This window comes from Petromyzon marinus, chromosome 79, assembly GCF_048934315.1.
Source record: "Petromyzon marinus isolate PM22_M1 ecotype Great Lakes invasive population chromosome 79, UKy_Petmar_22M1.pri1.0, whole genome shotgun sequence".
Classification (NCBI taxonomy): domain Eukaryota; kingdom Metazoa; phylum Chordata; class Hyperoartia; order Petromyzontiformes; family Petromyzontidae; genus Petromyzon; species Petromyzon marinus.
In genome coordinates this window covers 20,479,064-20,503,161 of record NC_133745.1, presented here as the reverse complement: position 1 = coordinate 20,503,161, position 24,098 = coordinate 20,479,064, and the positions used below count along the sequence as shown (strand labels likewise).

The 24,098-nt window shown below is 47.7% G+C and overlaps 1 protein-coding gene across 4 annotated transcripts in view; it reads left to right on the top strand.

The window, feature by feature from the left end:
* LOC116958546 (uncharacterized) overlaps nt 1-24,098 on the top strand; it is a 50,126-nt gene that overhangs the window by 16,379 nt on the left and 9,649 nt on the right. For all 4 annotated transcript variants that reach the window (XM_076056986.1, XM_076056985.1, XM_076056984.1 and 1 more), the window contains exons 2-3: nt 2,291-3,715; nt 11,155-12,237. In XM_076056986.1, coding sequence (XP_075913101.1) covers nt 2,291-3,715; nt 11,155-12,237 — 2,508 coding nt within the window. The remainder of the gene's footprint in view (nt 1-2,290; nt 3,716-11,154; nt 12,238-24,098) is intronic.

Genomic DNA, 24,098 nt, shown 5'->3' with positions numbered 1-24,098 from the left:
GTCATGTTTACATTGACTATACCTGCGGTCGGAACGCAAACAAAAAACAACTCTGATAATGCATGCACTGTCCACGTGTGTGTTGCTTGTGTATGTGTACGTGCGTGTGTGTGTACGTGTGTGTGTGTGTACATGCGTGTGTGTGTTGCTTTGTGTGTGTGTACGTGCGTGTGTGTGCATCTATGATGCCTCCTGGCCAAACCCCATTTGGCGGAGCCAGAAGACTGAATCTTTACCCTCGGGGTTCCTCCAAAAACAACAAAAGGCCACTGCGGGTGGCCACGTGGAATGTTCAATCTGCGGAAGAGAGGCTGCCACTCCTCTGTCGGGAGCTGGACTAGTACCACCTGGATCTCTGCAGTATTCAGGAGTTCTGCCATCATAAGGGGCGGATAGTCCTTTACTCGGGGCAGGACACTGCCAAACAATAGGGTGTGGCTCTTCTTCTGAACAAAAGAATGAAGGGGGCGTGGGAGCGTGGCGGTGAGGTGTGGGAAGCTGTAAGCACCAGGCTACTTTGGGCTCGCCTTCCCATAAACCAGAGGAGAGGAATGGTGGTCGTGGTTACTTATGCCCCCACCGAAGATGAACATTAGTAGAGGGATGCAGACACGGCCGATGAGTCAGATGCCTTATATGACCTCCTGTCACAGGTGCTGGCTAAAGTGGCCCCTCGGGACAGAGTCATCTTGTTGGGTGACTTCAATGCCCAAGTTGGTCATGATGCTGGCACCTGGTCTGGAGTGATTGGAGGGCATGGGCCAGACCAGTTCAATAACAATGGTAGGAGGCTGCTCATGGGCTTGTAATTACTAACACGCTGTTCCGGCATCGGTGCATCCACGCAAAATCATGGATGCACGCATGGTCGAAGCAAGAACATCTGCTGGACTACATAGTGACGGACCAGCGGATGCGAGCCCATGTCCTTGACACCCCAGGACCTGCCGTGGAGCTGATCTGCCCTCTGACCATCGACTAGTCATCTGTAAGATGCGCCTGCCATTCTTCCACTCCGGTGGTGGGTGTACACCCAGGACCCCATTCAAACTCACAGTGCCCTGGTCTCAGCTAGCTGATGAAAGTTGCGAGAATTTCATCATCGCTTGCAACTGAGGTTGGCATCGTCCCTCACTCCTCCTGATGCTGAGGCGAAATGGGCGAGGCTTAGGACTGTGGCTCATGCAGCTGCAATGGCTGCTTTGGCTACACGGTCCAAACCTCCCCAGATACCCTGGCTGACAGAGGAGGTGTTCAGGTTGGGTGAGAACAAGCGACAGACCCAGTCTCACCACCTACAACATCCCACAGCAGAGAATGAGGAGGCTTACCGCAGCTTTCGCTCGGAGGTTTGGAGAGCCATGAGGCGCTGCAGGGATGGGTGGTGGTCATGGGTTGCTGAGGAGATGGAGTCTGCCTCAGTAGCCCGCGATCACAAATCACTCTTTAATTCCATTAAAAGAGTAAGTTTCAGCGCCACACCTATCACCATTATTAGGGGAAAGAACGGTGATCCAATCTCCGACTGTCAGGAACAGTTTTTCAGATTTTCTGAGTAATTCCGTGAGGTCTTGGGGGAACGGAAATCCCTCGGGCTGGAAAACATCGTGGGGCAAAGTGGGGATGACCCTGCTGAGGCTGCCGTGCCTCAACTATTTGGAGAAGAAGTCACCCCCTGTGAGTGGCTGGCTGAGGTGCCATCTGTTGAGGAAGTACTGAAGGCGATCCAGAGACTGAGACCAGGGTCTCCCAAGCGTGTAGTGCATAGTGTCGTGAATAGTCGTGTATAGTGTAGTGTTTAGTAGTGTAGTGTATAGTGTAGTGAAAAGTAGTTTAGTATATAGTGTAGTGTGTAGTATAGTGTAGTGTATACTAGTGTATAGTAGTGTCGTGTATAGTGTAGTGTATAGTAATGTGTAGTTGAGTGTATCGTAGTGTAGTGAATAGTAATGTATCGTGAGTGTATAATAATGTAGTGTATAGTGTAGTGTATAGTAGTGTAGTGTATAGTGTAGTAGTGTCTAGTGTAGTAGTGTAGTGTCTAGTGTAATAGTGTGTAGTGTAGTGTATAGTGTAGTAGTGTATAGTGTAGTGTATAGTGTAGTAGTGTATAGTGTAGTAGTGTCTAGTCTAGTAGTGTATAGTGTAGTAGTGTAGTGTCTAGTGTAATAGTGTGTAGTGTAGTGTATAGTGTAGTAGTGTATAGTGTAGTGTATAGTAATATATAGTGTGGTGTATTATCGATCGATCGAACGCCGCGGCTTGTCCCCAACTTGTCTCTGTCCACCAGAAACCACCACCATGAAGCAGGAATACACGGAGGAGGACGTTCGTAAAGAATGGGGGCTCGTCCGGGCTATGCCGCCACCACCGCCGCCACCACCACCACCACCACCACGGCTCCCGCAACAACCGCCGCCACAACCACGGCTAACGCAGCCTCGGCTCCCGCAGCCGCCGCCGCCGCAGCCGCCGGCGCCGCTGCCTCCGCCCCCGCCCCTCCTCCTCTCGCCGGCCATCGCCGCCCTGGCGGCCCGCGCCGCCGCCGCCGCCGTCTCGGCCGCCCCCCTCGCCCCGACGTCCCCGGCCGCCGGCGGCGGCGGCGGCGGCGACGCGGCCCGTCGCTTCGCGTGCGACGTCTGCGAGAAGCGCTTCGGCAGCCGGCAGGCGCTCTCCGTCCACGGGCGGACCCACACGGGCGAGCGGCCCTACGCCTGCGCGCACTGCGGCCGCCAGTTCGCCCAGGGGCAGCACCTGCGGGCCCACCTGGCCACCCACACCCGCGAGCGGCCCCACGCCTGCGGCCGCTGCGGCCGCGCCTTCGCCCTGCGCTCGAACCTGCGGGCCCACGAGGCGACGCACGACGCCGCCGCCGCCGCCTCGGCCGACGACCGCCGCGGCCGCCCCCGGAGGGCCCCGTCGCCGCCCCCGCCGCCGCCGCCGCCCGAGAACGTCGCCGGCGAAGGGGCCGGCCGCCGGACGGCCCGCGGGCCGCCGGCTCCCGTCGTCGTCGCCGGCGGCCGGCCGCCGTTCGCGTGCGAGTGCGGCAAGGCCTTCGCGCAGGCCTCCTCGCTCAGGGAGCACCGGGCCACGCACGCCGGCGGGAGGCCGCACGCGTGCGCCGACTGCGGCCGCCGCTTCGCCTACGCCAGCGGCCTGCGCGTCCACCGGCGGACGCACACGGGGGAGCGGCCGCACGCCTGCGGCGACTGCGGCCGCCGCTTCGCCCAGAGGCCCCACCTGGAGGCCCACCGGCGGACGCACACGGGGGAGCGGCCCTACGGCTGCGAGCGCTGCGGACGGAGGTTCTCGCTGAACTGCAACCTCAAGGCCCACCTGAGGACGCACCGCGAGGACCAGGCCGCGGCGCCGGCCGACGGGGCGACGGTCGTGGTGGTGACGACGCCGGCGATGCTGGTCGTGGTGGTGGAGCAGGGGCAGCAGCAGGAGCAGGGGCAGCAGCGGCAGGGGCAGCAGCAGCAGGGGCAGCAGCAGCAGCAGGGGCAGCAGGGGCAGCAGCGGCAGCAGGAGCAGCGGGAGCAGCATGAGGAGGAGGAGGAGCGGAGGGCAGAGTTTGAGTGGGGCGTGTTGGACCTTCGGAAGAGGGAGGTGGCTGGAAGAGGTGGAGGTTGGGGTGGCGGTGATGGCGGAGGTGGCGGTGATGGCGGAGGTGGCGGTGGTGGTGTCAGTACGAGTGCAGTAGGAGGGGGAGGAGGTGAGTGACTTTGATCATCAACCAGACATCTCTACCCCACCGTCATCATCGTCATCGTCGTCATCGGTTGTGGCCTATCCACTGCTGGAGCTAGGCCTTCCAAATCTATCTCTGACTGGGCCAGCTGCCGCAATTAACCGCTCACTTCCCATCGAGTCTCGGTGTGAGTCTGTAGGTCTCTGTGGTGAGTCTGTAGGTCTCTGTGGTGAGTCTGTGGGTCTCTGTGGTGAGTCTGTGGGTCTCTGTGGGTCTCTGTGGTGCGTCTGTGAGTCTCTGTGTGTGTCTATGAGTCTCTGTGATGAGTCTATGAGTCTCTGTGTGAGTCTATGGGTCTCTGTGTTAGTTAATGGGTCTCTATGTGAGTTAATGGGTCTCTGTATTAGTGAATCGGTCTGTGTGGGTGAGTCTGTGGGGCTCTGTGTTAGTTAATGGGTCTCTGTGTGGGTGTGTGGGTCGCTGTGTTAGTGTGTGGGTCTCTGTGTTAGTGTGTGGGTCTCTGTGTTAGTGAATCGATCTCTGTGTGAGTCTGTGGGTGTCTGTGTGAGTCTGCGGGTCTCTGTGTGAGTCTGTGGGTCTCTGTGTGAGTCTGAGTCTCTATGTGAGTCTACGGGTCTCTGTGTGAGTCTGTGGGTCTCTGTGTGCGTCTGCCGGTCTCTGTGTGAGTTTATAGGTCTCTGTGTGAATCTGTGGGTCTCTGTGTGAGTCTGTGGGTCTCTGTGTGCATCTGCCGGTCTCTGTGTGAGTCTATGGGTCTCTGTGTGAATCTGTGGGTCTCTGTGCGTCTCTTTGAATGAGTCTCTGTGTGGCTCTGTGTGAGTCAATGGGTCTCTCTGTGAGTCTATGGGTCTCTGTGTGAGTCCGTGTGGCTCTGTGAGTCAATGGGTCTCTGTGTGAGTCTGTGGGTCTCTGTGTGCTGAGTCTATGGGTCTCTGTGTGGTGAGTCTGTGGGTCTCTGTGTGAGTCTATGGGATCTCTGTGTGAGTCAATGGGTCTCTGTGTGAGTCTGTGGGTCTCTGTGTGAGTCTGTGGGTCTCTGTGTGAGTCTGTGGGTCTCTGTGTGAGTCTGTGAGTCTCTGTGTGAGTCTGTGGGTCTCTGTGTGAGTCTGTGGGTCGGGCGTGAATTTGGCCACCCTCCCCCTCATGTGCCATGCCGGCCTTAATAGGTGCTCGCTAACAGCACTTACCCCAACAGTCTGTTGAGGCTAAACGGGGGGAGGGGTCTTTGTCTTTGTGTGAGCGCCTGTGGGTCTCTGTAATGATGTCAGAGTTCATGAATGGGTCTCTTTGTGTGCGACTCAATGGGTTGTCTGATGCTGCGAAGTCTTTCGCTGGTGAGCGGGGAGTCTGTGTGGGATCTGCGTGTCTCTGTGTCTCTTTGTGAGTCTATGGGTCTCTGTGTGAGTCTATGGGTCTCTGTGTGAGTCTGTGGGTCTCTTTGTGAGTCTGTGGTTCTCTGTGTGAGTCTGGTGGTCTCAGTGGGACCTGCGGGTCTCTGTGTGAGTCTGTGGGTCTCTGTGTGAGTCTGTGGGTCTCGGTGTGAGTCTGTGGGTCTCTGTGTGAGTCTGTGGGTCTCTGTGTGAATCTGTGGGTCTCTGTGTGAGTCTGTGGTTCTCTGTGTGGGACCTGCGGGTCTCTGTGTGACTCTACGTGTCTCTGTGTGAGTCTGTGGGTCTCTGTGTGAGTCTGTGGGTCTCTGTGTGAGTCTGTGGTTCTCTGTTTGGGACCTGTGGGTCTCTGTGAATGAGTCTCTGTGTGAGTCTGTGGGTCTCTGTCTGAGTCTGTGGGTTTCTGTGTGAGTCTGTGGTTCTCTGTGTTGGACCTGCGGGTCTTTTGTGTTGGACCTGCGGGTCTCTGTGTGACTCTACGAGTCTCTGTGTGAATCTGTGGTTCTCTCTGTTGGACCTGCGGGTCTCTGTGTGACTCTACGAGTCTCTGTGTGAGTCTGTGGTTCACATCGCCGACCCGGCAATGGCATCTTTGGAATCTACACAAACGCAAGGGGCACCCTTTTGTTTATTTATTTATTTATTTTTACGCGTGAGTCTCTGGGTCTGTATAAGTCTGAGTCCATGGGTCACTCTGTGTGATGAGTCTCTGGGTCTGTATGAGTCTCTGGGTCCATGGGTCACTCTGTGTGATGAGTCTCTGGGTTTGTATGGGAGTCTCTGTGAGTCTCGGAGAGTCTCTGTGAGTCTCTACGTATTATTGAGTCTCTACGTGTCTTTGTGAGTCTATACATATCACTGAGTCTCTGTGAGTTCCTGTGAGTCTCTACATATCACTGTGAGTCTCTGTGAGTCTCTACGTATCTCTGTTAGTCTCTACGTGTCTTTGTGAGTCTTTGAGTCTATACATATCACTGAGTCTCTGAGAGTCTCTGAGAGTCTCTGTGAGTCTCTGTGAGTCTCTACGTATCTCTGTGAGGTCCTGTGAGTCTCTACATATTACTGTGAGTCTCTGTGAGTCTCTACATATCTCTGTGAGTCTCTACGTGTCTTTGTGAGTCTTTGTGAGTCTATACATATCACTGAGTCTCTGTGAGTCTCTGAGAGTCTCTGTGAGTCTCTGTGAGTCTCTACGTATCTCTGTGAGTCTCTGTGAGTTCCTGTGAGTCTCTACATATCACTGTGAGTTTCTGTGAGTCTCTACGTATCTCTGTGAGTCTCTACGTATCTTTGTGAGTCTCTACGTATCTCTGTGAGTCTCTACGTATCTCTGAGTCTCTGTGAGTCTCTACATATCTCTGTGTCTCTGCGTATCTCTGTGAGTCTCTGTTAGTCTCTGTGAGTCTCTACGTGTCTCTGAGTCTCTTTGAATCTCTACGTATCTCTGTGAGTCTCTACGTATCTCTGTGAGTCTCTACGTATCACTGTTAGTCCCTGCGAGTCTCTATATCTCTGGGAGTCTCTGTGAGTCTCTACGTATCTCTAAGTATCTCTGTGAGTCTCTACTTGTCTCTGTGAGTCTCTGTGAGTGTCTACGTATCTCTGTGAGGCTCTACATATCTCTGTGAGTCTCTGTGAGTCTCTACGTATCTCTGGGAGTCTCTATGTATCTCTGGGAGTCTCTGTGAGTCTCTACGTATCTCTGGGAGTCTCTGTGAGTCTCTACGTATCTCTGGGAGTCTCTACGTATCTCTGTGAGTCTCTGTGAGCCTCTGAAAGTCTCTGTGAGTCTCTGTGCGTCTCTACGTATCTCTGTGAGTCTCTACGTATCTCAGTGAGTCTCTGAGAGTCTCTACCTATCTCTGAGAGTCTCTACGTATCTCTGTGAGTCTCTGTGAGTCTCTGAAAGTCTCTGCGAGGCTCTACGTATCTCTGTGAGTCTCTGAGAGTCTCTGTGAGTCTCTACGTATCTCTGTGAGTCTCTGTGAGTCTCTACGTATGTCTGTGAGTCTCTAAGAGTCACTGTGAGTCTCTGAGAGTCTGTGAGTCTCTGTGAGTCTCTACGTATCAAAGTGAGTCTCTTTGAGTCTCTACTTATCTCTGTGAGTCTCTGTGAGTCTCTATGTACACTGTGAGTCTCTGTGAGTCTCTGAAAGTCTCTGAGTCTCTACGTATCACTGTGAGTCTCTGTGAGTCTCTGATAGTCTCTACATGTCTCTGTGAGTCTCTGTAAGTCTATGTGAGTCTCTACGTATCTCTACGTATCTCTGAGTCTCTGTGAGTCTCTACGTATCTCTGTGTCTCTGCGTATCTCTGTGAGTCTCTGTTAGTCTCTGTGAGTCTCTGTGAGTCTCTACGTATCTCTGTGAGTCTCTGTGAGTTCCTGTGAGTCTCTACATATCACTGTGAGTTTCTGTGAGTCTCTACGTATCTCTGTGAGTCTCTACGTATCTTTGTGAGTCTCTACGTATCTCTGTGAGTCTCTACGTATCTCTGAGTCTCTGTGAGTCTCTACATATCTCTGTGTCTCTGCGTATCTCTGTGAGTCTCTGTTAGTCTCTGTGAGTCTCTACGTGTCTCTGAGTCTCTTTGAATCTCTACGTATCTCTGTGAGTCTCTACGTATCTCTGTGAGTCTCTACGTATCTCTGTGAGTCTCTACGTATCACTGTTAGTCCCTGCGAGTCTCTATATCTCTGGGAGTCTCTGTGAGTCTCTACGTATCTCTACGTATCTCTGTGAGTCTCTACTTGTCTCTGTGAGTCTCTGTGAGTGTCTACGTATCTCTGTGAGTCTCTACATATTTCTGTGAGTCTCTGTGAGTCTCTACGTATCTCTGGGAGTCTCTACGTATCTCTGGGAGTCTCTGTGAGTCTCTACGTATCTCTGGGAGTCTCTGTGAGTCTCTACGTATCTCTGGGAGTCTCTACGTATCTCTGTGAGTCTCTGTGAGCCTCTGAAAGTCTCTGTGAGTCTATGTGCGTCTCTACGTATCTCTGTGAGTCTCTACGTATCTCAGTGAGTCTCTGAGAGTCTCTACCTATCTCTGAGAGTCTCTACGTATCTCTGTGAGTCTCTGTGAGTCTCTGAAAGTCTCTGCGAGGCTCTACGTATCTCTGTGAGTCTCTGAGAGTCTCTGTGAGTCTCTACTTATCTCTGTGAGTCTCTGTGAGTCTCTATGTACACTGTGAGTCTCTGTGAGTCTCTGAAAGTCTCTGAGTCTCTACGTATCACTGTGAGTCTCTGTGAGTCTCTGATAGTCTCTACATGTCTCTGTGAGTCTCTGTGAGTCTATGTGAGTCTCTACGTATCTCTACGTATCTCTGAGTCTCTGTGAGTCTCTACGTATCTCTGTGTCTCTGCGTATCTCTGTGAGTCTCTGTTAGTCTCTGTGAGTCTCTACGTGTCTCTGAGTCTCTTTGAATCTCTACGTATCTCTGTGAGTCTCTACGTATCTCTGTGAGTCTCTACGTATCACTGTTAGTCCCTGCGAGTCTCTATATCTCTGGGAGTCTCTGTGAGTCTCTACGTATCTCTACGTATCTCTGTGAGTCTCTACTTATCTCTGTGAGTCTCTGTGAGTGTCTACGTATCTCTGTGAGTCTCTACGTATCTCTGTGAGTCTCTACGTATCTCTGTAAGTCTCTGTGAGTCTCTACGTATCTCTGTGAGTCTCTACATATCTCTGGGAGTCTCTGTGAGTCTCTACATATCTCTGTGAGTCTCTACGTATCTCTGGGATACTCTGTGAGTCTCTACGTGTCTCTGGGAGTCTCTATGAGTCTCTACGTATCTCTGGGAGTCTCTACGTATCTCTGGGAGTCTCTGTGAGTCTCTACGTATCTCTGGGAGTCTCTGTGAGCCTCTGAAAGTCTATGTGAGTCTCTGTGAGTCTCTGTGCGTCTCTACGTATCTCTGTGAGTCTCTACGTATCTCAGTGAGTCTCTGAGAGTCTCTACCTATCTCTGAGAGTCTCTACGTATCTCTGTGAGTCTCTGTGAGTCTCTGAAAGTCTCTGCGAGGCTCTACGTATCTCTGTGAGTCTCTGAGAGTCTCTGTGAGTCTCTGCGTATCTCTGTGAGTCTCTGTGAGTCTCTGAGAGTCTGTGAGTCTCTGTGAGTCTCTACGTATCAATGTGAGTCTCTGTGAGTCTCTACTTATCTCTGTGAGTCTCTGTGAGTCTCTATGTACACTGTGAGTCTCTGTGAGTCTCTGAAAGGCTCTGAGTCTCTACGTATCACTGTGAGTCTCTGTGAGTCTATGTGAGGCTCTACATATCTCTACGTATCTCTGTGAGTCTTTGTGAGTCTCTACGTATCTCTGTGAGTTTCTACGTATCTCTGTGAGTCTCTGTGAGTAGCTACGTATCTCTGTGAGTCTCTACCTATCTCTGTGAGTCTCTGTGTGTCTCTGTGAGTCTCTGTGAGTCTCTACGTCTCTGTGAGTCTCTACGTATCACTGTGAGTCTCTGTGAGTCACTGTGAGTCTCTGTGAGTCACTGTGAGTCTCTGTGAGTCTCTACGTATCACTGTGAGTCTCTGTGAGTCTCTGTGAGTCTCTGTGATTCTCTACGTATCTCTGTGAGTCTCTGTGAGTCTCTACGTATCTCTGTGAGTCTCTTCGTTTCTCTGTGAGTCTCTGTGAGTCTCTGTGATTCTCTACGTATCTCTGTGAGTCTCTGAGAGTCTCTACGTATCTCTGTGAGTCTCTTCGTATCTCTGTGAGTCTCTGTGAGTCTCTACGTATCTCTGTGAGTCTCTGTGAGTCTCTACGTATCTCTGTGAGTCTCTGAGAGTCTCTATGTATCTCTGAGAGTCTCTGTGAGTCTCTACGTATCTCTGTGAGTCTCTGAGAGTCTCTACGTATCTCTGAGTCTCTAAGTCTCTGAGAGTCTCTACGTATCTCTGAGTCTCTGTGAGTCTCTACGTATCTCTGAGAGTCTCCGTGAGTCTCTACGTATCTCTGTGAGTCTCTGTGAGTCTCTGAGAATCTCTACGTATCTCTGTGAGTCTCTGTGAGTCTCTACGTATCTCTGTGAGTCTCTGTGAGTCTGTACGTATTGTTGAGAGTCTCTTTGAGTCTCTGAGAGTCTCTGTGAGTCTCTGTGAGTCTCTACGTATCTCTGAGTTTCTGTGAGTCTCTGTGAGTCTCTACGTATCTCTGTGAGTCTCTACGTATCTCTGTGAGTCTCTGAGAGTCTCTATGTATCTCTGAGAGTCTCTGTGAGTCTCTACCTATCTCTGTGAGACTCTGAGAGTCTCTACGTATCTCTGAGTCTCTTAGAGTCTCTGAGAATCTCTACGTATCTCTAAGTCTCTGTGAGTCTCTACGTATCTCTGAGAGTCTCTGTGAGTCTCTACGTATCTCTGAGAGTCCGTGAGTCTCTACGTATCTCTGTGAGTCTCTGTGAGTCTGAGAATCTCTACGTATCTCTGAGAGTCTCTGTGAGTCTCTGTGAGTCTCTACGTATCTCTGTGAGTCTCTGTGAGTCTGTACGTATTGTTGAGAGTCTCTTTGAGTCTCTGGAAGTCTCTGTGAGTCTCTGTGAGTCTCTGTGAGTCTCTACGTATCTCTGTGAGTCTCTGAGAGTCTCTGTGAGTCTCTACGTATCTCTGAGAGTCTCTACGTATCTCTGTGAGTCTCTACGTATCTCTGAGAGTCTCTACGTATCTCTGAGAGTCTCTACGTATCTCTGAGAGTCTCTACGTATCTCTGTGAGTCTCTGAGAGTTTCTGTGAGTCTCTACGTATCTCTGTGAGTCTCTGTGAGTCTCTGTGAGTCTCTACGTATCTCTGAGAGTCTCTGTGAGTCTGTGAGTCTCTGTGAGTCTCTACGTATCTCTGAGAGTCTCTACGTATCTCTGAGAGTCTCTGTGAGTCTCTACGTATCTCTGAGAGTCTCTACGTATCTCTGAGAGTCTCTACGTATCTCTGAGAGTCTCTACGTATCTCTGAGAGTCTCCACGTATCTCCCCCCTCACCCCACCCCACGTGGCCCGGTTAAAAACAAACCAAACGAAAAACCCTCGGTCTCCCCACCTCCCTCCCCCGCCCAGCCACGCGGAGCGAGCGGCCCGACCTGTCGACACGGAACCCTCGGGTCGAGAGGGCCCAGGGCCAGGACCAGGCCCAGGGCCACGACCAGGCCCAGGGCCAGGCCCACGGCGACCGGCAGGGCCGCCCGCCGCCGCCGCCGCCGCGTCCCCGTCGCTTCGCGTGCGACGTCTGCGAGAAGCGCTTCGGCAGCCGGCAGGCGCTCTCCGTCCACGGGCGGACCCACACGGGCGAGCGGCCCTACGCCTGCGCGCACTGCGGCCGCCAGTTCGCCCAGGGGCAGCACCTGCGGGCCCACCTGGCCACCCACACCCGCGAGCGGCCCCACGCCTGCGGCCGCTGCGGCCGCGCCTTCGCCCTGCGCTCGAACCTGCGGGCCCACGAGGCGACGCACGACGCCGAGCGGGCCCGGCACCCCTGCGGCCGCTGCGGCCGGGCCTACGCCTCGGCGGCGACGCTGCGCGTCCACCGGCGGGCGGCCCACTCGACGGAGCGGCCGCACGCCTGCGAGGCTTGCGGCAAGGCCTTCACGCGCGCCTCCTTCCTGCGCGCGCACCTGGTGGCCCACTCGGGCCGCAGGCCTTACGCCTGCCCCGACTGCGGCAGGCGCTACTCGCAGCCGTCGGCCCTCGAGGCCCACCGCTGGACCCACGCCGTGGCGGCGGCCGCGGCCGCGGGGACGGCGCCGCCGCCGACGTTCGCCTGCGACGACTGCGGCCGCGGCTTCGCCGGGGCCTCGCTGCTGCGGGCCCACCGGCGGGCGCACGCGCGCGGCGGCGGCCGCGGCGGCCGCGGACGCGGACGCGGCGGCGGCGGCGGCGGCGGCCTGGCCCGGAGGCCGCTCGAGGCGGAGGGGCACCACGGCCTCCAGGCCGAGGGGCACCACGGCCTCCAGGCCGAGGGGCACGACGGCCTCCAGGCGGAGGGGCACCACGGCCTCCAGGCCGAGGGGCACCACGGCCTCCAGGCCGAGGGGCACGACGGCCTCCAGGCCGAGGGCGGAGGGCCGCTCGGCCGGGGGCCCCGCGGAGACGGGGAGGGGGAGGGGGAGGAGGAGGCCACGGTCTTCTTGTCCGACGATTCAGGCGAGTGACCTGGCGGCCGTGCGATGGGATTTGCTCGTTGCTCGGGCCGGGAACGTCGCGCGATGGGGGGGGTTGGGGGTGGGGGCCTGGGGGGTGTGGGGGGGTGGGGGGGTGCCCCTCCCCCCCCCGGCCCACTCCCCACTACCGCCCCCTGCTCCCTGATTGGCCGCTTGGTGCCGCTGCTGCTTGCATCGGGCGGTGGGGATATGATGGCGGCGGATTCGAGATGTTTAGAGATGTTTAGAGACGTTTAGAGACGTTTAGCAATGTTTAGAGATGTTTAGAGACGTTTAGCAATGTTTAGAGACGTTTAGAGACGTTTAGCAATGTTTAGAGATGTTTAGAGACGTTTAGCGATGTTTAGCAATGTTTAGAGATGTTTAGAGATGTTTAGCGATGTTTAGAGATGTTGAGAGATGTTTAGAGACGTTTTAGAGACGTTTAGCGATGTTTAGCGATGTTTACAGATGTTTAGAGATGTTTAGAGATGTTTAGAGACGTTTAGAGACGTTTAGCGATGTTTAGCGATGTTTAGCGATGTTTACAGATGTTTAGAGATGTTTAGAGACGTTTAGAGACGTTTAGAGATCTTCGTTGGTTCTTTCGGTAAAGTCACCACGTAGAATGAGAATAAAATAAAATTCTCACGACGTTTCGGCCACAACGCAAGCGGCCGTCTTCAGGTGAAAGGAACAGACCAGTCGGGACGACAGAGCTTCAATGAACGATGTTAAGATTCGTAGCGACTTTTAAGCTGGTTGGGAGAAGTGAGACACCTTGACAAAGGGGTTTACATATCATATGTATATTTACATATGATATATGTATATATGTATATTTACATATGTATATGATATGTAAACCCCTTTGTCAAGGTGCCTCACTTCTCCCAACCAGCTTAAAAGTCGCTACGAATCTTAACAGCGTTCATTGAAGCTCTGTGGATGTGTAGGCCTTTACTTTAACATCTATTTCTGTGACCAGTCACAAGCTAATCCCTTAGCTATCTCAATGCTAAGTTACTAGTTGCCTCTGTGGATGTGTAGGTTTTGACTTTAACATAGCCATTCCCATTACCAGTCACAAGCTAATCCCTCAGCTATTTCAATGCTAAATTACTAGTTGCCTCTGTGGATGTGTAGGTTTTGACTTTAACATAGCCATTCCTGTGACCAGTCACAAGCTAATCCCTTAGCTATTTCAATGCTAAATTACTAGTTGCCTCTGTGGATGTGTAGGTTTTGACTTTAACATAGCCATTCCTGTGACCAGTCACAAGCTAATCCCTCAGCTATTTGATATGTAAACTACTTTGTCAAGGTGCCTCACTTCTCCCAACCAGCTTAAAATTCGCTACGAATCTTAACAGCGTTCATTGAAGCTCTGTGGATGTGTAGACCTTTACTTTAACATCTATTTCTGTGATCAGTCACAAGATAATCCCTTAGCTATTTCAATGCTAAATTACTAGTTGCCTCTGTGGATGTGTAGGTTTTGATTTTAACATAGCCATTCCTGTGACCAGTCACAAGCTAATCCCTTAGCTATTTCAATGCTAAATTACTAGTTGCCTCTGTGGATGTGTAGGTTTTGACTTTAACATAGCCATTTCCGTGACCAGTCACAAGCTAATCCCTCAGCTATTTCGATGCTAAATTACTAGTTGCCTCTGTGGATGTGTAGGTTTTGACTTTAACATAGCCATTCCTGTGACCAGTCACAAGCTAATCCCTTAGCTATTTCAATGCTAAATTACTAGTTGCCTCTGTGGATGTGTAGGTTTTGACTTTAACATAGCCATTCCTGTGACCAGTCGCAAGCTAATCCCTTAGCTATTTCAATGCTAAATTGCTAGTTGCCTCTGTGGATGTGTAGGTTTTGACTTTAACATAGCCATTTCCGTGACCAGTCACAAGCTAATCCCTCAGCTATTTCAATGCTAAATTACTAGTTGCCTTTGTGGATGTGTAGGTTTTGACTTTAACATAGCCATTCCTATGACCAGTCACAAGCTAATCCCTTGGCTATTCCAATGCTGAATTACTAGTTGCCTCTGTGGATGTGTAGGTTTTGACTTTAACATAGCCATTCCTGTGACCAGTCACAAGCTAATCCCTCAGCTATTTGATAGTTAAACCCCTTTGTCAAGGTGCCTCACTTCTCCCAACCAGCTTAAAAGTTGCTACGAATCTTAACAGCGTTCATTGAAGCTCTGTGGATGTGTAGGCCTTTACATTAACATCTATTTCTGTGACCAGTCACAAGCTAATCCCTTAGCTATTTCAATGCTAAATTACTAGTTGCCTCTGTGGATGTGTAGGTTTTGACTTTAACATAGCCATTCCTGTGACCAGTCACAAGCTAATCCCTTAGCTATTTCAATGCTAAATTCTCCTGTTTGATATGTACTAGGTGCCTCTGTGGATGTGTAGGCTTTGACTTTAACATAGCCATTCCTGTGACCAGTCACAAGCTAATCCCTCAGCTATTTGATATGTAAACCCCTTTGTCAAGGTGCCTCACTTCTCCCAACCAGCTTAAAAGTCGCTACGAACCTTAACAGCGTTCATTGAAGCTCTGTGGATGTGTAGGCCTTTACTTTAACATCTATTTCTTTGACCAGTCACAAGCTAATCCCTTAGCTATTTCAATGCTAAATTACTAGTTGCCTCTGTGGATGTGTAGGTTTTGACTTTAACATAGCCATTCCTGTGACCAGTCACAAGCTAATCCCTTAGCTATTTCAATGCTAAATTACTAGTTGCCTCTGTGGATGTGTAGGTTTTGACTTTAACATAGCCATTTCCGTGACCAGTCACAAATTAATCCCTCAGCTATTTCAATGCTAAATTACTATTTGCCTCTGTGGATGTGTAGGTTTTGACTTTAACATAGCCATTCCTGTGACCAGTCACAAGCTAATCCCTCAGCTATTTGATATGTAAACCCCTTTGTCAAGGTGCCTCACTTCTCCCAACCAGCTTAAAATTCGCTTCGAATCTTAACAGCGTTCATTGAAGCTCTGTGGATGTGTAGGCCTTTACTTTAACATCTATTTATGTGACCAGTCACAAGCTAATCCCTCAGCTATTTCAATGCTAAATTACTAGTTGCCTCTGGATGTGTAGGTTTTGACTTTAACATAGCCATTCCTGTGACCAGTCACAAGCTAATCCCTTAGCTATTTCAATGCTAAATTACTAGTTGCCTTTGTGGATGTGTAGGTTTTGACTTTAACATAGCCATTCCTGTGACCAGTCACAAGCTAATCCCTCAGCTATTTCAATGCTAAATTACTAGTTGCCTCTGGATGTGTAGGTTTTGACTTTAACATAGCCATTCCTGTGACCAGTCACAAGCTAATCCCTTAGCTATTTCAATGCTAAAATACTAGTTGCCTCTGTGGATGTGTAGGTTTTGACTTTAACATAGCCATTCCTGTGACCAGTCACAAGCTAATCCCTCAGCTATTTGATATGTAAACCCCTTTGTCAAGGTGCCTCACTTCTCCCAACCAGCTTAAAATTCGCTTCGAATCTTAACAGCGTTCATTGAAGCTCTGTGGATGTGTAGGCCTTTACTTTAACATCTATTTATGTGACCAGTCACAAGCTAATCCCTCAGCTATTTCAATGCTAAATTACTAGTTGCCTCTGTGGATGTGTAGGTTTTGACTTTAACATAGCCATTTCCGTGACCAGTCACAAGCTAATCACTCAGCTATTTCAATGCTAAATTACTAGTTGCCTCTGTGGATTTGTAGGTTTTGACTTTAACATAGCCATTTCCGCGACCAGTCACAAGCTAATCCCTCAGCTATTTCAATGCTAAATTACTAGTTGCCTCTGTGGATGTGTAGGTTTTGACTTTAACATAGCCATTCCTGTGACCAGTCACAAGCTAATCCCTCAGCTATTTCAATGCTAAGTTACTAGTTGCCTCTGGATGTGTAGGTTTTGACTTTAACATAGCCATTCCTGTGACCAGTCACAAGCTAATCCCTTAGCTATTTCAATGCTAAATTACTAGTTGCCTCTGTGGATGTGTAGGTTTTGACTTTAACATAGCCATTCCTGTGACCAGTCACAAGCTAATCCCTTAGCTATTTCAATTCTAAATTACTAGTTGCCTCTGTGGATGTGTAGGTTTTGACTTTAACATAGCCATTTTCGTGACCAGTCACAAACTAATCCCTCAGCTATTTCAATGCTAAATTACTATTTGCCTCTGTGGATGTGTAGGTTTTGACTTTAACATAGCCATTCCTGTGACCAGTCACAAGCTAATCCCTCAGCTATTTGATATGTAAACCCCTTTGTCAAGGTGCCTCACTTCTCCCAACCAGCTTAAAATTCGCTTCGAATCTTAACAGCGTTCATTGAAGCTCTGTGGATGTGTAGGCCTTTACTTTAACATCTATTTATGTGACCAGTCACAAGCTAATCCCTCAGCTATTTCAATGCTAAATTACTAGTTGCCTCTGTGGATGTGTAGGTTTTGACTTTAACATAGCCATTTCTGTGACCAGTCACAAGCTAATCCCTCAGCTATTTCAATGCTAAATTACTAGTTGCCTCTGTGGATGTGTAGGTTTTGACTTTAACATAGCCATTTCCGTGACAAGTCACAAGCTAATCACTCAGCTATTTCAATGCTAAATTACTAGTTGCCTCTGTGGATGTGTAGGTTTTGACTTTAACATAGCCATTCCTGTGACCAGTCACAAGCTATAATCCCTTAGCTATTTCAATGCTAAATTACTAGTTGCCTCTGTGGATGTGTAGGTTTTGACTTTAACATAGCCATTTCCGCGACCAGTCACAAGCTAATCCCTCAGCTATTTCAATGCTAAATTACTAGTTGCCTCTGTGGATGTGTAGGTTTTGACTTTAACATAGCCATTTCCGTGACCAGTCACAAGCTAATCCCTCAGCTATTTCAATGCTAAATTACTATTTGCCTCTGTGGATGTGTAGGTTTTGACTTTAACATAGCCATTCCTGTGACCAGTCACAAGCTAATCCCTCAGCTATTTGATATGTAAACCCCTTTGTCAAGGTGCCTCACTTCTCCCAACCAGCTTAAAATTCGCTTCGAATCTTAACAGCGTTCATTGAAGCTCTGTGGATGTGTAGGCCTTTACTTTAACATCTATTTATGTGACCAGTCACAAGCTAATCCCTCAGCTATTTCAATGCTAAATTACTAGTTGCCTCTGTGGATGTGTAGGTTTTGACTTTAACATAGCCATTTCCGTGACCAGTCACAAGCTAATCACTCAGCTATTTCAATGCTAAATTACTAGTTGCCTCTGTGGATTTGTAGGTTTTGACTTTAACATAGCCATTTCCGCGACCAGTCACAAGCTAATCCCTCAGCTATTTCAATGCTAAATTACTAGTTGCCTCTGTGGATGTGTAGGTTTTGACTTTAACATAGCCATTCCTGTGACCAGTCACAAGCTAATCCCTCAGCTATTTCAATGCTAAATTACTAGTTGCCTCTGGATGTGTAGGTTTTGACTTTAACATAGCCATTCCTGTGACCAGTCACAAGCTAATCCCTTAGCTATTTCAATGCTAAATTACTAGTTGCCTCTGTGGATGTGTAGGTTTTGACTTTAACATAGCCATTCCTGTGACCAGTCACAAGCTAATCCCTTAGCTATTTCAATGCTAAATTACTAGTTGCCTCTGTGGATGTGTAGGTTTTGACTTTAACATAGCCATTTTCGTGACCAGTCACAAACTAATCCCTCAGCTATTTCAATGCTAAATTACTATTCGCCTCTGTGGATGTGTAGGTTTTGACTTTAACATAGCCATTCCTGTGACCAGTCACAAGCTAATCCCTCAGCTATTTGATATGTAAACCCCTTTGTCAAGGTGCCTCACTTCTCCCAACCAGCTTAAAATTCGCTTCGAATCTTAACAGCGTTCATTGAAGCTCTGTGGATGTGTAGGCCTTTACTTTAACATCTATTTATGTGACCAGTCACAAGCTAATCCCTCAGCTATTTCAATGCTAAATTACTAGTTGCCTCTGTGGATGTGTAGGTTTTGACTTTAACATAGCCATTTCTGTGACCAGTCACAAGCTAATCCCTCAGCTATTTCAATGCTAAATTACTAGTTGCCTCTGTGGATGTGTAGGTTTTGACTTTAACATAGCCATTTCCGTGACAAGTCACAAGCTAATCACTCAGCTATTTCAATGCTAAATTACTAGTTGCCTCTGTGGATGTGTAGGTTTTGACTTTAACATAGCCATTCCTGTGACCAGTCACAAGCTATAATCCCTTAGCTATTTCAATGCTAAATTACTAGTTGCCTCTGTGGATGTGTAGGTTTTGACTTTAACATAGCCATTTCCGCGACCAGTCACAAGCTAATCCCTCAGCTATTTCAATGCTAAATTACTAGTTGCCTCTGTGGATGTGTAGGTTTTGACTTTAACATAGCCATTCCCATTACCAGTCACAAGCTAATCCCTCAGCTATTTCAATGATAAATTACTAGTTGCCTCTGTGGATGTGTAGGTTTTGACTTTAACATAGCCATTCCTGTGACCAGTCACAAGCTAATCCCTCAGCTATTTGATATGTAAACCCCTTTGTCAAGGTGCCTCTCTTCTCCCAACCAGCTTAAAAGTCGCTACGAATCTTAACAGCGTTCATTGAAGCTCTGTGGATGTGTAGGCCTTTACTTTACCATCTATTTCTGTGACCAGTCACAAGCTAATCCCTTAGCTATTTCAATGCTAAATTACTAGTTGCCTCTGTGGATGTGTAGGTTTTGACTTTAACATAGCCATTTCCGTGACCAGTCACAAGTTAATCCCTCAGCTATTTCAATGCTAAATTACTAGTTGCCTCTGTGGATGTGTAGGTTTTGACTTTAACATAGCCATTCCTGTGACCAGTCACAAGCTAATCCCTCAGCTATTTGATATGTAAACCCCTTTGTCAAGGTGCCTCACTTCTCCCAACCAGCTTAAAAGTCGCTACGAATCTTAACAGCGTTCATTGAAGCTCTGTGGATGTGTAGGCCTTTACTTTAACATCTATTTCTGTGACCAGTCACAAGCTAATCCCTTAGCTATTTCAATGCTAAATTACTAATTGCCTCTGTGGATGTGTAGGTTTTGACTTTAACATAGCCATTTCCGTGACCAGTCACAAGCTAATCCCTCAGCTATTTCAATGCTAAATTACTATTTGCCTCTGTGGATGTGTAGGTTTTGACTTTAACATAGCCATTCCTGTGACCAGTCACAAGCTAATCCCTTAGCTATTTCAATGCTAAATTGCTAGTTGCCTCTGTGGATGTGTAGGTTTTGACTTTAACATAGCCATTCCTGTGACCAGTCACAAGCTAATCCCTCAGCTATTTGATATGTAAACCCCTTTGTCAAGGTGCCTCTCTTCTCCCAACCAGCTTAAAAGTCGCTACGAATCTTAACAGCGTTCATTGAAGCTCTGTGGATGTGTAGGCCTTTACTTTACCATCTATTTCTGTGACCAGTCACAAGCTAATCCCTTAGCTATTTCAATGCTAAATTACTAGTTGCCTCTGTGGATGTGTAGGTTTTGACTTTAACATAGCCATTTCCGTGACCAGTCACAAGTTAATCCCTCAGCTATTTCAATGCTAAATTACTAGTTGCCTCTGTGGATGTGTAGGTTTTGACTTTAACATAGCCATTCCTGTGACCAGTCACAAGCTAATCCCTCAGCTATTTGATATGTAAACCCCTTTGTCAAGGTGCCTCACTTCTCCCAACCAGCTAAAAAGTCGCTACGAATCTTAACAGCGTTCATTGAAGCTCTGTGGATGTGTAGGCCTTTACTTTAACATCTATTTCTGTGACCAGTCACAAGCTAATCCCTTAGCTATTTCAATGCTAAATTACTAATTGCCTCTGTGGATGTGTAGGTTTTGACTTTAACATAGCCATTTCCGTGACCAGTCACAAGCTAATCCCTCAGCTATTTTAATGCTAAATTACTATTTGCCTCTGTGGATGTGTAGGTTTTGACTTTAACATAGCCATTCCTGTGACCAGTCACAAGCTAATCCCTTAGCTATTTCAATGCTAAATTGCTAGTTGCCTCTGTGGATGTGTAGGTTTTGACTTTAACATAGCCATTTCCATGACCAGTCACAAGCTAATCCCTCAGCTATTTCAATGCTAAATTACTAGTTGCCTCTGTGGATGTGTAGGTTTTGACTTTAACATAGCCATTTCCGTGACCAGTCACAAGCTAATCCCTCAGCTATTTCAATGCTAAATTACTAGTTGCCTTTGTGGATGTGTAGGTTTTGACTTTAACATAGCCATTTCCGTGACCAGTCACAAGCTAATCCCTCAGCTATTTCAATGCTAAATTACTAGTTGCCTTTGTGGATGTGTAGGTTTTGACTTTAACATAGCCATTCCTATGACCAGTCACAAGCTAATCCCTTGGCTATTTCAATGCTAAATTACTAGTTGCCTCTGTGGATGTGTAGGTTTTGACTTTAACATAGCCATTCCTGTGACCAGTCACAAGCTAATCCCTTAGCTATTTCAATGCTAAATTACTAGTTGCCTCTGTGGATGTGTAGGTTTTGACTTTAACATAGCCATTCCTGTGACCAGTCACAAGCTAATCCCTCAGCTATTTGATATGTAAACTCCTTTGTCAAGGTGCCTCACTTCTCCCAACCAGCTTAAAATTCGCTACGAATCTTAACAGCGTTCATTGAAGCTCTGTGGATGTGTAGACCTTTACTTTAACATCTATTTCTGTGATCAGTCACAAGATAATCCCTTAGCTATTTCAATGCTAAATTACTAGTTGCCTCTGTGGATGTGTAGGTTTTGACTTTAACATTGCCATTCCTGTGACCATTCACAAGCTAATCCCTTAGCTATTTCAATGCTAAATTACTAGTTGCCTCTGTGGATGTGTAGGTTTTGACTTTAACATAGCCATTTCCGTGACCAGTCACAAGCTAATCCCTCAGCTATTTCAATGCTAAATTACTAGTTGCCTCTGTGGATGTGTAGGTTTTGACTTTAACATAGCCATTCCTGTGACCAGTCACAAGCTAATCCCTTAGCTATTTCAATGCTAAATTACTAGTTGCCTCTGTGGATGTGTAGGTTTTGACTTTAACATAGCCATTCCTGTGACCAGTCACAAGCTAATCCCTTAGCTATTTCAATGCTAAATTGCTAGTTGCCTCTGTGGATGTGTAGGTTTTGACTTTAACATAGCCATTTCCGTGAACAGTCACAAGCTAATCCCTCAGCTATTTCAATGCTAAATTACTAGTTGCCTTTGTGGATGTGTAGGTTTTGACTTTAACATAGCCATTCCTATGACCAGTCACAAGCTAATCCCTTGGCTATTTCAATGCTAAATTACTAGTTGCCTCTGTGGATGTGTAGGTTTTGACTTTAACATAGCCATTCCTGTGACCAGTCTCAAGCTAATCCCTCAGCTATTTGATATGTAAACCCCTTTGTCAAGGTGCCTCACTTCTCCCAACCAGCTTAAAAATCGCTACGAATCTTAACAGCGTTCATTGAAGCTCTGTGGATGTGTAGGCCTTTACTTTAACATCTATTCTGTGAACAGTCACAAGCTAATCCCTTAGCTATCTCAATGCTAAATTACTAGTTGCCTCTGTGGATGTGTAGGTTTTGACTTTAACATAGCCATTTCCGTGACCAGTCACAAGTTAATCCCTCAGCTATTTCAATGCTAAATTACTAGTTGCCTCTGTGGATGTGTAGGTTTTGACTTTAACATAGCCATTCCTGTGACCAGTCACAAGCTAATCCCTCAGCTATTTGATATGTAAACCCCTTTGTCAAGGTGCCTCACTTCTCCCAACCAGCTTAAAAGTCGCTACGAATCTTAACAGCGTTCATTGAAGCTCTGTGGATGTGTAGGCCTTTACTTTAACATCTATTTCTGTGACCAGTCACAAGCTAATCCCTTAGCTATTTCAATGCTAAATTACTAATTGCCTCTGTGGATGTGTAGGTTTTGACTTTAACATAGCCATTTCTGTGACCAGTCACAAGCTAATCCCTCAGCTATTTCAATGCTAAATTACTAGTTGCCTCTGTGGATGTGTAGGTTTTGACTTTAACATAGCCATTTCCGTGACCAGTCACAAGTTAATCCCTCAGCTATTTCAATGCTAAATTACTATTTGCCTCTGTGGATGTGTAGGTTTTGACTTTAACATAGCCATTCCTGTGACCAGTCACAAGCTAATCCCTTAGCTATTTCAATGCTAAATTGCTAGTTGCCTCTGTGGATGTGTAGGTTTTGACTTTAACATAGCCATTTCCATGACCAGTCACAAGCTAATCCCTCAGCTATTTCAATGCTAAATTACTAGTTGCCTCTGTGGATGTGTAGGTTTTGACTTTAACATAGCCATTTCCGTGACCAGTCACAAGCTAATCCCTCAGCTATTTCAATGCTAAATTACTAGTTGCCTTTGTGGATGTGTAGGTTTTGACTTTAACATAGCCATTCCTATGACCAGTCACAAGCTAATCCCTTGGCTATTTCAATGCTAAATTACTAGTTGCCTCTGTGGATGTGTAGGTTTTGACTTTAACATAGCCATTCCTGTGACCAGTCACAAGCTAATCCCTTAGCTATTTCAATGCTAAATTACTAGTTGCCTCTGTGGATGTGTAGGTTTTGACTTTAACATAGCCATTCCTGTGACCAGTCACAAGCTAATCCCTCAGCTATTTGATATGTAAACTCCTTTGTCAAGGTGCCTCACTTCTCCCAACCAGCTTAAAATTCGCTACGAATCTTAACAGCGTTCATTGAAGCTCTGTGGATGTGTAGACCTTTACTTTAACATCTATTTCTGTGATCAGTCACAAGATAATCCCTTAGCTATTTCAATGCTAAATTACTAGTTGCCTCTGTGGATGTGTAGGTTTTGACTTTAACATAGCCATTCCTGTGACCATTCACAAGCTAATCCCTTAGCTATTTCAATGCTAAATTACTAGTTGCCTCTGTGGATGTGTAGGTTTTGACTTTAACATAGCCATTTCCGTGACCAGTCACAAGCTAATCCCTCAGCTATTTCAATGCTAAATTACTAGTTGCCTCTGTGGATGTGTAGGTTTTGACTTTAACATAGCCATTCCTGTGACCAGTCACAAGCTAATCCCTTAGCTATTTCAATGCTAAATTACTAGTTGCCTCTGTGGATGTGTAGGTTTTGACTTTAACATAGCCATTCCTGTGACCAGTCACAAGCTAATCCCTTAGCTATTTCAATGCTAAATTGCTAGTTGCCTCTGTGGATGTGTAGGTTTTGACTTTAACATAGCCATTTCCGTGACCAGTCACAAGCTAATCCCTCAGCTATTTCAATGCTAAATTACTAGTTGCCTCTGTGGATGTGTAGGTTTTGACTTTAACATAGCCATTTCCGTGAACAGTCACAAGCTAATCCCTCAGCTATTTCAATGCTAAATTACTAGTTGCCTCTGTGGATGTGTAGGTTTTGACTTTAACTTAGCCATTCCTGTCACCAGTCACAAGCTAATCCCTTAGCTATTTCAATGCTAAATTACTAGTTGCCTCTGTGGATGTGTAGGTTTTGACTTTAACATAGCCATTCCTGTGACCAGTCACAAGCTAACCCCTCAGCTTTTTGATATGTAAACCCCTTTGTCAAGGTGCCTCACTTCTCCCAACCAGCTTAAAAGTCACTACGAATCTTAACAGCGTACATTGAAGCTCTGTGGATGTGTAGGCCTTTACTTTAACATCTATTTCTGTGACCAGTCACAAGCTAATCCCTTAGCTATCTCAATGCTAAATT